The 15,564-nt window shown below is 39.0% G+C and overlaps 1 protein-coding gene across 1 annotated transcript; it reads right to left on the bottom strand.

Annotated features, from left to right (window-relative positions):
- Positions 1–7: 7 nt before the first annotated feature.
- On the bottom strand, positions 8–15,093 carry LOC118558867 (4-aminobutyrate aminotransferase, mitochondrial-like). The gene is made up of 7 exons (XM_036129437.1): positions 14,901–15,093; positions 14,330–14,475; positions 7,800–7,897; positions 7,681–7,710; positions 5,587–5,704; positions 1,396–1,445; positions 8–91 (listed from the first exon to the last, which is right to left on the bottom strand). Exons 2-7 carry the CDS (start codon positions 14,397–14,399, stop codon positions 8–10), a joined length of 450 nt encoding a protein of 149 aa, XP_035985330.1. The 5' UTR covers positions 14,400–14,475; positions 14,901–15,093.
- Positions 15,094–15,564: the final 471 nt, after the last annotated feature.

The following is a 15,564-nucleotide window of genomic DNA, read 5'->3' as shown; positions in this document are numbered from 1 at the left end:
TGTGTTACTAACTGAGAAAGACTTTCAGTGATTTGTCTGGAAAATTCTCAGGCGGCAGGATTCCAAGCGCAGGTCGGTTCACAAATGTGCTCTAAAACACAAACGGGAACTACATCAGAAAAAGAGACAAACCTTAACAACCACTGAGTTCTGTCACATTTGCTGGACAGTTTTTAACCAAATTTTTTGCAGGAACATTTGTATCATCATGTCACCTGCTGTTCTTGTTTAGAAAAGTAAAAACTAGCTCTTCACTGAAAAGAGACCAGACCTAGAGACAGCAACAGCTTTTCTTCCCTAAGCCCCAGTCAGACTACAGACAGACATTTACTATCCATTAAGCTTATAGTTTGTATTATCTCTTTAATTCATAAAATCTACTGGATTTGATCAAGTTTTGTTCATCAAAATTTTTATTTGTAACTGTATTCCTAGTATTTATACAAATGGCAATTTATAAAAACTATGTTTTCTGGTTCTGTTGCTTTCTTCCTGCTACTTGAAGTACTCTGCATCATATTTTATACTTCATAAAGTCTCCCTCAACCTCCGCTGACGAGGGGGGTGAAAAATCCTCCACCTCAAACCATCAATCCTTGGCAAAACCACCAGATGTCGCTCTGGTCTGTTTCAACATGTCACATACCCTCCTGACCACAACCCCCCTTACCCATCATCCCCACACTTAGACGTTCTCTTAGAACCACCCACTTTGATGGCAAAATTTGTCTGGGGAGGGGTAATACCTTTACATCAGGGTGAGCTACCCTTCAAGATATTTTACAATTAAGAACAGGCTAAAACATCCTCTTGAATGCCTCGTTTTTGTTCAAGAATCCTTTTCCTTCCACTACACAACGATGCACTACTTTATGCTGGTCTGTCACATAACACCCAATAAGATACAATAACATCTGTGATTGCAACGTGGAAAAAATTGAAAGAGAATTAATACTTTTAGAACTAAAATCAGCCCTTAAAATTCTACTTTCCCAGCCTGTGGTGCCATGAGTAATGGAAATCAGTTGCATTCACTAAAATCTGCCACCAGTGATGACATTAATTAAATGTCTAACAGTATCCTGACACTCACTCAGAATTATCAAGTGTTTAGTCTTTTCTGTAGAACAGCATCTGTGAATACTTTAATGGTGAGAACATTTCCTTTGCTTTTTTTTTTAACTGCCTTTTTCAGCCTGGGAATAAATCATTATTTACTTGGTCAGTGTTTGCATTGCCAAAAACACCAGCATAAGGAAAAGGTCAAAAATCCTCTCTTTACCATTCTAACTTTCTATAAAATGTGTAAATGGTTTCAGCATTCTTCATCTCAACCATCCTTTACTTACCCTGAGGCTACCTGTTTACTGGTGCCGTATGTCTGTGTAGACTTACCAGATTGTTGGGATTGGTCATCATCTTGAGCAGAGCAGGATGGTTGTAGCCTGAGGGAAGACAGAATTGGACAGACTTTAAACACAACACACACACACACACACACACACACACACACACACACACACACACACACACACACACACACACACACACACACACACACACACACACACACACACACACACACCTCATCTCTTAGACACAACCGAATGATGTAAATGCCAAATGATAAAACATCTTCCATTTACCTTAACTCAAAAGTATTTATAATGCACAGAAAAATTATTTGTTGAGCAAAGTTCTTTATGAAAGGCAGGTAGCTAAAAAATATCAGAGAAATAAATAAAATGTAAAAGAATAAAGCTGCTGAATAAATATGACCAATTATTGTTACAAAACTGAATCCAGAAAAGACATATCTACTTCTAGTATGGTTACAACTTGCTATTTTTATGAAATTGTAGAATTCAGATGCGTCTAACAAACTCAGAGAAAAGAGGGCAGCATAGCTTATTGCCTCTTTTTTTTTACCAGTTTAGTATGGCCTATAGGAATAAATGAAAGGAAAGACAGGTTGGAGCAAACATGTTTACCCTCAGTTCATTTCTGTCAGTCTGGAGCTAAATGAGCAGCAGAACCAAAACTAGCTCAATAAATGAGAATATCTACTGTCTACATAAGCAGGAGGGTAAATCAGCCCATCAGAGGCGTAGCAAAGATGGGGTTTTACATGATAGAATGGATCTGGTCTATAGGTATTTTAATTCAGCCTCAAGTGTGCATAGCCACAAACGACAGCTTCTCCACTGTCATTAAACAAAGATGGAGTCATAATGGAAAAGCAATGAGAAAGTAGCAACCAGGGGCTGCTAACAGAAAAGTTTAAGTTCATGATAGGACAATCTGAACAAGAATGACTTGTTTGGAAGGGTTGCCAGGAGAAAACGTCCATCTATCCACTATCCCGGCATGACTTGTTTTGCAAAGCATCATCCAAATGAGCCAAAAGAGTTCAGTATGTTCTTAATGTCCCGTTAGGAGAGATGAGGCCAAAGTAGAAATGTAACAGGATCAGCCTTCATTTCTCATGCTCACTCTCAGGCATGGTCGAGGCCTGGTGACTGGCTGTATAAAGAAGAGGAGACCTAAAGGCCTCTGGCACAATGAGAGAGGCTCTATGCCCCCCCAACTGCAGTTCAAGAAAGAGTTGGTCCACCAGCACAGGTGGCTGACGCAGATGGAAGATTTTAGTTTTTAATTAGGGCAAATTATTACAGAACAATTTAAATCTTACAATTGAAAATGTTAAGTACAACACAAAGTATTCGTCTTTTCATTAACACACTTTTTACATTCTCTTTCATTTCATATTAACATCTATTAATGACATTTTATTACTCAAATGCAGACTTTGCATTAAAATCTGCTTTTCATTCAATTATTAAAGTTGGCTAGTTACAGCAAGTGTTTCCAAAGAACTGACCCAAATAATGTTATATTGCTACACCAAAAACAGTACAGTTTATTATTGATTAAAATTAAATTATTCAGAATAATTTGCGAACTGAATGACCATCTTTTAAAACAACAAATGAGCAAACCCCTTTAAGTTTTGGATCTACAATGATTTACACATTCATTTCCTACAAAAACAATCTGAAAAATGTGTTTATTTAAAATGATCATATTTTGGTTTTTTGGTTTTAAAATATATTTGTTCATATTTTGGCCCTCGAGTTCCTTTGACTTGACAATTTTGGCCCATGTACCGAAAAGTTTGGACACCCCTGCTCTATAAAGTCAGAGAGAAAACACCTTATTGCTGCTAAATTCTATGAGCCAGCCCCTGTTTAAAGGGACATGATTAGTTTTTCCATGATGGCTTTTCTATTTTGAATTTATCTTTCTATTTTGTTTAATTCAATAGAGGTGGTGTGGAAGCTGCTGTGTTTTTGTACGCTTGAAGTGAGATTTTAATGATTATAGATCCTGCTAAACACCAGGTTATCTTTATTCTGTGTGATCAGTAAAACACTTAAATGGGAAAGAGACAACACCCTATTTTTAAAATGACTGGAATACAAAGGGCATTAAAGTATGTATGGTTTGCATCAACTTCCTGTGAGGTGTGTGCGTCAATAGCAGACACAATAGTCTGTCTGCAACAAAGCTTTGATCCTGATTCTTACATAAACCAATGCAGCAGGCTTATATAAATGTCAGTGCTGTTCCAACTCTGGCCAGTAGAGACCAGTCAGCCACTAAGAGATTTGTTTAAATGGAAATATCCTTTATTGTTCCCCAGTAGGAAAACTCAGAAATCCAGCAGCAAAATGAAAAGCAAACAGAAGCTTGCAGATTCACAGAAGGACAAATGTATATCATGCTGTCACGAAGAAATAGAAAGGCTGTGCAGAAACAGCAAGGATGTAAACACTTATTGAGTTTGTTAGGCTGAGCAGATGCAGCAGATGTGAGGAAAGCTCTGTGATAGCGCTCCTTTGTGTTTCTAGGATGCTGTGGACTGTGACTGAAGCTCTCCAGCTCCACAACAGCTCCATGCATGGGATGGGAGATACTGTCCAACAGTGATGTGATTTCTGCCAGAGTCTTTCTGTCTCCCACCACCTGCTCTGGCTCCAGGGAACAACCTAGAACGCTGATGGCTAAAACCAGCCGACACAGTGTCACAGTGTACCACCAGGCGGTAACTCTGATGAACACTTTATAGGGTAGCCAGCTACCTGCTGTGGAAAAAAGAACCGAAAGTCTCTTGTACATACTGCCCCTGTTTTTCCTGTTATTCCCTGAATAATCTCTTTTCTATTATAGATTATACTATAGATTTCTATTATAGTTTGCTGTTCTGCTTGCTGTTTCTTGTCTGCCTGCTTTTTTACATGATGCAAGCGTTGGAACCCAAAGTCAAATTCCTTGTTTGTACCCACAGACTTGGCAAATAAATGGATTCTGATTCTGATGAGCTTATCTAATCACTTTCTGTCATCCTTAGCTGCTGCTCTAACAAACTGATACCACAGTGGCATCAGCCATTTCACTGCTTGTTTGTGCTTTCCCCTTCTAAAATGTTTAGATCATAGCTGAAGTTTAGGGAGGTGGTTTACTACACAGACATTAACATAAGGGTTATGAATCAGAATATACTTTAGCTTTCTTCAATTTGTTACTCTGTTGAGAACTAACAGTGCCACATATGTCATCAACTAAAAACACACCCAAACATTTTGAAGAACAGGGATTCAATTTGGTTTATTATGCCATCCATAAGTTGTTACAGTGGAACTCTAAAAACCGGAAATGAAAGAAAACTTCTGAGTCTCAATGACAGAATATATGAAATAGGTCTAATTGTTGTTTGGGACGGCATGGCATGCTGGGCTGTGTTGGATGCATCGTATGAAAATGCACATTAGCACTGAACATTTTAAAGGAAGGCTTAGGTGGATAAAGCTTCTTATTAGTATAGTCCTGTGTATTTAGAAATAAAGAAGTCTTAATCATACCATTAAGTGGAGTAAAGACAGTTACCAGCTCAAACCGTCTGGCCCTTTAAAATCCTGCATTAATTAGGGGGAGCTTCCGGCAACAACAAAAGCCCTTCTGTCACAGAGGCCCTAAGGCTTAGTTTTAACCAGGGATTTTTTTTTTAAACGCTGTCGATCAGGCATGATAATCTGTGACTTGGAGGATAGAACTGTGGTTTTACAAACACAGTTGCTTGAATGTCTGCCTGTAAAGAAAAACTTTTTCAATCTTGACCTAATCTGTTGACATTTATGGAACATTTCAAAGTCAAGGAGGGAAGAATGAGAAGGAGATCCATTTTTCTACCATGCTTTTAGGCACAAAAAAGGCTAATAACAAAATATTTCCTGAAAATATTTTGTAACTCACCAAGACTAAATCATAACCTTTACCACTCAGATTTTGCTTGATGAAGAAATAACTTGTGTGAGTTTAGTGAAGTTTCAGTTCGGTCTTCTAAACTAACTCCTGGAAGTTTGAATCTATGTGATGTTCCATAACAAGGTGAGAATGTGAGTCAGGGACTTTATGCATCACCTAAAAAAATAAAATGAAATAAAAATAAAAAAAATAATAAAATAACACATTCCTGAGATGCTAGCATGTTACTCAGGATGTTACAAAGGGCCATATGATACTAACCAATAGGAATGGAGGAGATCTGAGTGTAGATATCCAGCATGCGATTGCCATCCACGTCCACCAAGTAGTTTCCTCTGCTATCTTCATAATTACAAAAGAAGTTGACTGCACCAACATTCTGCAAAGAAACATGTTCTGTTATATATTACTACCATCATAACCCATTCAACAACACATACTGCTGGCATCACACAAGTAAGACAAAAAGTCCTGATCACAGACTTTACCAGTGCTGTGTTTCAGGATTCAGTTCAGTTTGCAAGTTTGATTATAAGTAGACACATCCCTCCATGCATTGTTTTATCCGCTCATCCATGCAGGCCGTGGGGAGGTGAGCTGGTGTCTAACTCCAGCAGTCATTGGGTGAGAGGCGGTGTACACCCTGGACAGGTTGCCAGTCTATCACAGGGCATCGTCACATATTGTGACACATGTAATGAAATAATGCCAGTTTATTCTAAAATTAGTTTTAGCAAATCAATAGCATGTTTCTATTTATACACGTTTTACGCCCAAAACAGTGTTTTCCCCATTTTACGAGACAGCCATCTTGGATCTTTAGTAGGGTAACATGCTTTTCTAAACAAATATGTCTGATACTTAATTTGTGCCAGATTTGGTGCTTGTCAAGTGAATATAGATTAAGTCAATATTCCAATGGAATATTGACTTAATCTGCTGCACTAGTTGGATTATGTGAGAAGACAGATGGGGGTTTTTTCCTGCTGTTTTTGTATTATTGGTTGAAAATTAATGCAGTAATTAAAATCCTAATTTCATACATTTTTCTATATACTGTTTATCAAGACAAAGCCCAAATATATCAAGAGAACATTTTTAGGTCATACCCCCCATCCCTAATATCTCAGTATTGGTAAAACATGGCTGATCCAGTGTCATGATTTGGACATGCATGGCTGTCAAGGGCATTGATGTTAACTGACAGTTACAGAGGAAGAAAGCAGCCAGACGCCTACTGTCTGCTGAAATTCAGCCAAGCTGTCAGTGCTGCCTTTCACCAGAGATTAACCCAAAACATACTAAAACAGCCTAGGCATTCATTAAAGCAAAGCAATTAAATATTCTCCAATGACCTCGTCCTTCACCTGATCTAAACTGAAACTATTACACATTTTAATCGCTGAAGACTAAAGTTCACTCAGACAGACCCACGAATCAGTACTGACGGCTGCTACAGTAAATGCCTGTGAATATTTTCTATTTTCTTAACCTAGGGAAAAAGTAGATAGGGAATGGTCTCAATGCAACATGATCATTTCCCTTTGTTGATCAGTAAAGTATTCTGTTGTAATCTGTTCTTTCACAATAAGACTCAAGCAGATCCCTCTGCTTGAAGTGTTATTTCACAGGACACACAGTAAGATCTGTGGCCCTCATTAAGCTGCAGACTGAAGAACATCTCTGAAGATCAAGTAATTAAAGAGAGAATCCTCTCTGAGTGACTCACTCTGTACTTACAGAATACAATAGATCAGAGGTGGGTCTCATTTACAGCTTTCTCTATATCTGAAACACTTTCTTTTCTTCCGTGTCCTTAGGGACCACATGTACATCCAGAGCAGAAGCTATTAGCAGGCATCTGCTTTTACTGCAGCATTATGAGGTATCCAAACATCTTTTATAATGGCTTTCTATGGATTTAGGGCTTAAATGAAGTATGTTATTATCGTATGATAATTTTTGCTAGTGCAATAAAACATCATACATAATTTGTGATAAATCAGTGCTTTTGACCCAATGTTTGCTGCGGTTGTGCAAAAACAAACCGCAACAAGGCTGTGGAACTCTGCAGAGGCACCGTGTGTGCTGTAAAAGTGAAATGTAGAACAACGGCTGTGCTGCAGGGTATGTTTAACTAGTTCACTGAGTTAACATAATTGAAGATTTCATCTGACCTCATACAAACCGTTGTGCTGTCTAGCATGCATACAGCAGAACCATGAACTGTAGACAATTTGAAGGGAAGAAAACTAAAACTCAGATGAGATCCAGAACACAATAATAAAATTAGAACCAATTAAACTGCTTTCTAGTGCAGTATTTTAGAACTGTCTCTCACACACACACACTGACCTGAATGTCTCCCAGTTGTTTTGTCAGCTCCTAAAATAGAGGGAAAAAAGTTTAAAATGCTCCATATGACTAGAGAGATGCGTGAGTGCTTTGCGTTTGTATGTGTAAGGCTGTGTTACTTGTGATCGTGGCCCAGGGACTGTAGTTTTCATTAAGGGCCCGTCATAGTCGTAGTCCACCTGTGTCTTTGCTGCTGCCTTACTGACATACCTGCACCCTGATCAAAACACATTAATAATGAATGAATGAATGAGCAAATACACCAACAGACAACCTGACAGGATGGAAGTTATTTGGTGCACGGCAACAACAGTAATATAGATTGTTGGGACCCTCAAATGATTAAAACATACAACTGTGAATTGCCTGGCATCTATCAGGCGTGCAGAGAGCAGGCTGATTCTCTGTCTGCTCCTGCAGTAACGTGACACCGGCAGGCTGACGGTGGCTCTGACGTCACCCACCGATTTGCCTAACAAACATGGTTTTGCTCTATGGGTTTCAGGTAATGATGTGAAGGCACGTAGCATCATCTGGTAGATTAAACATGGTTTTACAAAAACTGTTTCCATCAAAAGACATTTTCATTCTAAAAGCAAAAACTGATGGGATTCCTTCAAAGAGGCCCTCTGTAACCATGAGGGAGGTGGGCTGTGTGCTATAGAGTATAAACCCAACATAATCTTGCACAGGGAGAACATGAGAACAAACTCCATGCAGAAAGACCCCAGGTTGAGCCTGAGATTCCAAACCAGGACCTTCTTGCTGCAAGGCAACAGTGCTACCAACACACGCACTGTGCAGCCCATCACAAATAATACAAAAACATTCAAGTTTGTGCTTGCAATGTGACTAAATGTGAAACAGTTGAAGGGGAATGAATACTTTAAGGCACTGTATCAAACGTGTGTGTCTCTCCTGCCACACATGCAAACTAAGCAGAGCGTAAAGTCAACACGGTTAGTCTCAACCTGTTTGCTTACCTACATCCAATGTATTATAATACACACTAAGCAATAAGGTAGAGCTAAGAATGTTGTTCTTCCAATCTCTAACAACCCTGTTGCTGCAACTGATGGTTGCAGAAAAGGATCATAAAACTCCTGGATTGATTGGTTTCTGAACCAGAGCGATGGAGCGGGCTCAGAGAGACCTCCCTTACATGTGAAAAACATCTCCTCCCTCTTTGATCAGAACTGGTCTGACAGCACTAACTAACTTTACTAAGTGAGACAAAAGGGTTTTGTTTACCAAGTCTGAGACGACAACTGCATGATGACCCAAACTATTAAGGGGCTAAAGGTTGTTTGCACCAATCAGTACCCTATCCTTTCTGTTACAGCTGGGGCTAATCCCTGAAGCACAACACAGAAATGGCTTGTCACCATTAAATGCTTTAAATTTCTGTTTTAAATGCATGACTAAACTTTAAGGTAACATCGAATAATGTCATTCCACTACAGAAAAGACTGATGATCATACATCTCCTTTCACTGTGTCAAAATACAAACATCTGACAAAAACACAACCCAGCGTTAAAGAGCTGTATTTGTTGATAATAAAGCTGCAGGATATAGTACTCATTTATTGTTACTGTAAAATCACTGCAGATGCAGGTCGCAAACAACTTCCTGGACAGCAACAAATGTTGGCTAATTATGCTAACATTGTAGCCAAGCTCTCTGTGCCATAAACCTATTTGGTGACACTTTTTTACAGTATAAGAGCGCTTTAGAAAGTAAAGAGATGATAAAATCCTCAAGGAGTTAAAGCTAAGATGCAGAAGTCAGCCAGAAGCAACTTTTTCCAATGAAACCTTGTTGTTGGGATGGAAATGTCACCTGTATCTTTCCTCCAGTTGTTGAACAGAGGAGTTGTTATCTGAGGTCTATATTTACCATAAACCCAAAGCAGAAAGACATGATCACATGATATATATCATTTTTTTGTTATCACAACATGCACCAATATATTTGCATAAAGCTTGTTTAGCTAATATTGAGTAAGCTGCATATGATAAAAAGGCATCTAAAGAATAATTGTCAGATATCATCAGCCTCTTTATAAAAGGCTTTAAAGTATCCCTCAGCTGTTCAACCAAGCATGCAATTCCAGATGAAATCTTTATTTTTGCTATCAAGTACAAAGAAAAAGAACTGAAAACTGATATTCTGCAAATGCAAATCTAGCCCCAGGTATATCAGAACTAAAGAATATGCCTTCACCAGGTGTGGAGCCAGTGTTACATTACAGAGGGGGCAGGCATTTGTAGTGTGGGCCCACATAGCTTTTTGGCTATCTCACTTGTTAACAATTCACATTGCGGAACTGGTGTCTCATTTATAAAGCTTGCACAAAATGTGGCCTGAAACATGCATATGTCACTTTCCACGCAAAAGTTGGAATCTATAAAAAAATAAATAAAAGTCCACAGAACATTATATCAGGGTTTTCTACCATCACATCTCCCAATAATCACAAGGGTGACGTGTTACAGAGATTAACAGATTATTGTGACAAGGTGTGAGGCAATTACTTAAACTGCTGCAAACTGTCAAATCCACTCGTGTGTAATGCTGCTCGGTGGATGCATTGGCACGGTTGGAAGACATTGTTGGGGAGAACTAGAAGGAAACACGGCTTCAGGAATCAAATATTTCTTGACCTATGATGATGACTGGCCAAGATGCTGCTTAAGAATCTGAGCATTGCATTCTGCTGTAACCTGCAGAAGAGACTGGCTTGGGCTAGGGTTAATAGTTCAGCTAGTTCATAGTGATATCTGAGAAAGGTAAGACTTCGCTCTGTGGACATGATGGTGGAACAGCGGTAGAGCAACCCATGTTCAGAGGCCTCAGTCCTGGCTGGACTATTATATTTTTTTACAATTAGGAAGTCCACAAAATATATCTCTCCTAGATGAAGCTACTAATGAAGTACTGCTATTACACTTTTACTTTTCTCTAAAATAGAAAGTACTCCTGGATCAGTTCTTTTGTGTTCTTTTGTGTGCATGCTATGTCTTCCAAGATGGCCACATAAATGCTTGGTAAGGGATCGTTGCAAAGTGAAAAAATTAAAAAGTAAAAAAAAATAGAAGTGGCTGTCCTCTGTGGCTCTACGCTCTTTCAGGAGGAGTGTACGCTGCAAGTCAAAGACTCGATGCAACCTGCTGGGTTTCCATAGATAGAAAACCTGTGTGGATGATTTGATAGACTTGACTTTGTAAAGTGCCTTGAGATGACATGTGTTGTGAATTGTGGCAAACAGAATTGAATTGAATTCATATCCAAGAGCCATATCTCAGTGTAGCAGGACAAACTTTGCTTCTTGTAATCTGTTTATTTTTCAGCTGAGTTGGAAATTGCTCACAGGAGCAAAGGGACGCGGTTTAAACCATCTGAGTCTTTTACCGTAGAAGTTGATTCAGCTGGGTATTATTCTGGTTCAGTATGCTGGACTTCAGCACAGCTGGCCAATGATAAGCGTGAAGAGGAGGACCTTTGACATATGGCTCCGTCACTGAGCTCTGACAAGCACATTTTGATAAGCACATCCTGAGGTCAGTCAAACATTCACACAGATTATGCAATGCTTCTCTTGTTGTGTCTGAAAAAACATTACAGGTCCAAACCGGAAGTTTAGTGTTGATTTCTCTGAAAACAATTCAAGTGACTAAACTCTCACACATACATCTGTGTATGTGGTTTTTAAATGGTAAAAGGACTGAACTTATGTAGAGCTTTTCTAGTCATACCTCAAAACACTTTACACTACAGTCAGATTCAACCAGTCATGCACACATTCATACACTGATGCATAGATCGGTGGGCAACTTGAGGTTAATTGCCTTGCCCAAAGGCACATTGACATGTGACTGAGGGGAAACTGGAACCAAACCCAGAACTTCGGGATAGCAAAACGACTACTGTCCCCACTGAGCATAAAAGAGAGGCACAAGAAGACTTATTAGGAGGTTATTAGGAAACCTTTGTCTTTGTTTTATATGAAAACTGTTCAACTTTAAAACCTACGTATAGTCCAAAGACAATTTGTGGTAGGAAAATATTATTTAAATAGCACCCTTCATAGATAAAAATCCCAAATGCTTCAGAAAAATGCTAAATAAACTAAAAATAAATGATCCAAACAAATTTCAAGTAAGAATGTCTATAGAAAAAAAAGCATGCTGGTTCAATAGTCTGGACAGAACCATCTTTTTGAGTTTTAGAGCCGGACATTTTTACTCAAAGTAGATTTTGTTTACACTACTTTACTGACACTACTTTACTGGAAAAAAAAAACATCCACAGAGTGGTGCACAATAAAAGTATTAATTTGACTGAAAAATAAATATATAGTATACAAATAATTGTTTAATAAATTTTGACAGGTCAAAAATATAGACATATTTATTTAAGTCTAGAAAAGCAAAACGAAAGCAATCGAAAATTTGGCTTCATTTTAAGGAAGAGAAAGATGGCAACAAGGCGCTTTGCAATCATTGCGAAATGGCATTTACATCCGCGGGAGGAAATACACCCAACATGCAGAAACACCTGAGCACACAACTTGGCATACATTTTAATGAATGCCGTGTTTTTGATGCCTTCCGGACAGAAGCTAAAATTACGACCAGCATGGAATGCAACTCTGGTGGTAAGTAGCTAGTTTTACATCACTGGCGGTGTTTAATGTGGTTCCTAGTAATTCATATGCCATTTCTGGAAATAAACCAATTTCCTACCTCTCTTTGGGGTTATTAAGGGAGTGTGCCTTTCTCGTTAATCCAGCCCTTCACTGCTAGCATGTTTAATTAGAACTACTGGTAGCTGGAATTCTTACATGATTCTAGCTATTGCAGTGGATGTAACAAAACATGCTACGAAGTTGCTCCGCAGTTCAGGGAGCGAGAGAAAGGTGACGCTCATTTATTAAAATCAGGGAAGGTGAGTTTCATTTCCAGAAATTGTACAGTAACGCTTTTTCATTTCATTTCAAAGTTGATGCTCGTCATCAAACTGTTTGTTCTCCTTTTTTCCCCAAATTGGAAATGATAAGAGAATCGACAAGAGAATCGATAAGGAATTGAATCGTTTCACAGAATCAATAAGGGAATCGGAATCGTGAAAATCTTATCAATTCCCAACCCTAGTTATCGGTGGAAATGTAGTCCTACCAACTGTAGCTACCAGAGCCCCTCAGAAAGACAGACCTTAGATCAGTAGAAACTGACCAGTGATTTAGACACACACTAACACTTCTGTTTGACAGGTTTGAAAGGTCATTTCTAAACAGTTACAGAGATTCCTAACAAACTATGAAGACTATTAATGTTAATTAATACGGTGGATGGACTGTCAAAAGCTGCTGAAAGGTCTAACAAGACTATAACAGGAAATTCCTTGGCATAGGCACGTTAACCAAAGCAGTTAGTTACCAAGAACACCAGCTCTAAGGTATCTAGTGAGGTTCTTGAGAATATGATCAACAATAGCATGTTGAAAGGGGGTGGGGACCACTGTTCCCCCGAAGCTGTGTGCATTGCGCAATCGAGTACTGCATCTGGAGTCAGCGTGCACAGCAAAGCTATGCAGCGCAGAAAATACGCTTTACACTACAATCAGTCATTCACCCATTCACACCCTGACGGTGGTGAGCTACATTGTAGCCACAGCTGCCCTCTAACAGACTGACAGAAGCACAGAATCACATGCTTGTGCTAAATCTCATTGCACAAAATGCAAATAATTTAATTGTGATTACTCTGAAAGATCTACATGTCTCTCAGTTCCTTCTTAGCAGAAGCCCTACTCTGACATAAAACAGACAGTACAGCTCACTAAAAGAATTCAAGATTTTTCTCTTTCTCATGTAATCGGGTTAAATCAGTTGTATCTAAACTAAGTAATCTAAAAAGAAAGTATTGCTGTAATTTGATTCTTTTAGTAAGCCATGTAACTTGTTATAATTTCAGGTATTGGACAGACGTAATGTAGCCTCAGTGTGCACATATGATGTTACTCACAGAGGTCCAGTGAATGCCCAGACACATGAAAAATAGAAAAATAGACAATCTCTCTCCTTTTGGAGGTTGTTAATATTTTCTAATCCTTCGCGATCTAAGATTGTCATATGCTCCCCCCTCCCCCAGATTGAAAGAGTTTGATATTTATCATAATATTGTTTCAAATCAACGGCCCGATTTCTAAGCAACCTTTTTAATACAAACTGGAAAACAAATTCAAATAAACAAGATCAATAACTGATGAGATCTGTTTCTTAAAAATAAACACCATTCCCCAAGCATTATAGGATAATTATGGAATTAAACCATAATACTATATAATATTATAAAATTATGTATTCTTAAAAGACAAAATTGTGGTAAAGACCAAAGTGATTAAACAAAGGAAACACATTGGAAAAATTCAAGCAATTTTAGAAATATATCTATAAATGTGCAATCGTGTTTAAGTGTAATAACTGAAATGTACACAATTCATATGTATATTTTATTTATTTAGTTTACATTGTAAATAGCTTTGTAGAGCCCTGTAGATATACAATTTTGTATTTTTTTTGCCATCATTTTAATTTTGTCTAGGTAAAGAAAAAAAGCACAAATTAGAATAAAAGTCGGATTTACCTGCAGAGCTCAGCCATACGTTCTTCTGCAAGCAGAGAGCAACCTGACGACTGATTAAGGAGCTCGCCATGACCAAACAGCCAAACCAGGAGGATGTGAGGGAGAGCGGCAGACACTGCTCTCAGTGACCGATTTCACCCAGCCACCTGCAGACAAACAGAGATGGGAAATAATGATGAAAATCAAGCGCTGAAGAGTTGAGTCAGGGAAGAGAGGGAGCAAGCAGACGGAGAGAAATGAGAAGTGACAGCGCTCTCTGATTTGCTGCTGGGCTGGCTGAGAAAAATGACCAGCCGTTATGAACTCCACAACCAGCCCAGACCCCGATTAGAACGGCGAGAACATCTAGCCACAAGTTAATGTGTCACATTTTTACAACATGAGTCATCCATCAACTACCAAACAAACTAATATTTACTTCCTGCTGATCAAACAGCTGGCAGGGGAGAATTAATCACAGTTCCTGACAATTGGTTGGAATATAAGAAGAAATATACTTAAAGCTTGAGTCGTTTAAGCTTTGTGGGGCCCTACTGTTTAAGGACTACAACTACAACAACTGTGAGAGTACCTAAGAGCTGCACCCAGATTTCCACAACAACAGAACCGGAACATCCAACCTCTGTTCTGCTTTGTCCATATACAGGATTTGTAAGAGTTGAGGAGCGGCACGGCTGTCTGCTCCTTCTCCTCACTCTTCATCTCTTATGTAATGCAGGCTGCAGGAACAGGAAAAATCCAGTTATCTGCCTTCAACATGAAACCCCGGCCCTTCAGAGCCGCGTGTGCGCACACATGCACAGAGAGCACATACCAAAAAAAAAAAAAAAAAAAAAAGACGCATCCATGCACACCCAGACGGTCTCTTGGCAACAACTCATGAACTGGATCAAACTGGTTTAGGTTGAGAGAGTTACACAAGACTGCCTCCATGAGCCTGGGAGGGGTGGGGTGTGCAACAGAAGGGGGCGCAAGACAAAGTGATGGAGGGGGTGAGAGGAGGCGGAGGGTTTGAACTGTTGGAAGCTAAAATCTGTGGAGACCAGTGGTTCAAAACCCCCAAACACATGCTAGGAGAAGTTTGGATCTTGATGAAACGCGTGAGATCCTGTGCTCATTTACCTGTGACCATATAGAGATTTGGGTTACCAGCTCCGTCCCATTTCTGCTTCACATTGTGCTTCTCTTCTTTATTTCATACTGCGTGAAAGTCTCTGCTGTCTGCACGTAGATTT

The sequence above is a fragment of the Fundulus heteroclitus genome, unplaced genomic scaffold (assembly GCF_011125445.2).
Source record: "Fundulus heteroclitus isolate FHET01 unplaced genomic scaffold, MU-UCD_Fhet_4.1 scaffold_170, whole genome shotgun sequence".
Lineage (NCBI taxonomy): Eukaryota > Metazoa > Chordata > Actinopteri > Cyprinodontiformes > Fundulidae > Fundulus > Fundulus heteroclitus.
The sequence above is the reverse complement of the archived record's forward strand: the minus strand, read 5'-3'. Positions and strand labels throughout refer to the sequence as shown.

What these genes read in the sequence shown, in the direction of transcription:
- LOC118558867 (XM_036129437.1), bottom strand. Translation starts at nt 14,399, where the DNA reads ATGGCGAGCTCCTTAATCAGTCGTCAGGTTGCTCTCTGCTTGCAGAAG. An exon ending in CGTATGGCTGAGCTCTGCAG is followed by an intron (nt 7,898 to 14,329) that starts GTAAATCCGACT and finishes TGTTTTGATCAG; the next exon opens with GGTGCAGGTATGTCAGTAAG. An exon ending in TGACCAATCCCAACAATCTG is followed by an intron (nt 92 to 1,395) that starts GTAAGTCTACAC and finishes TTTGTGTTTTAG; the next exon opens with AGCACATTTGTGAACCGACC.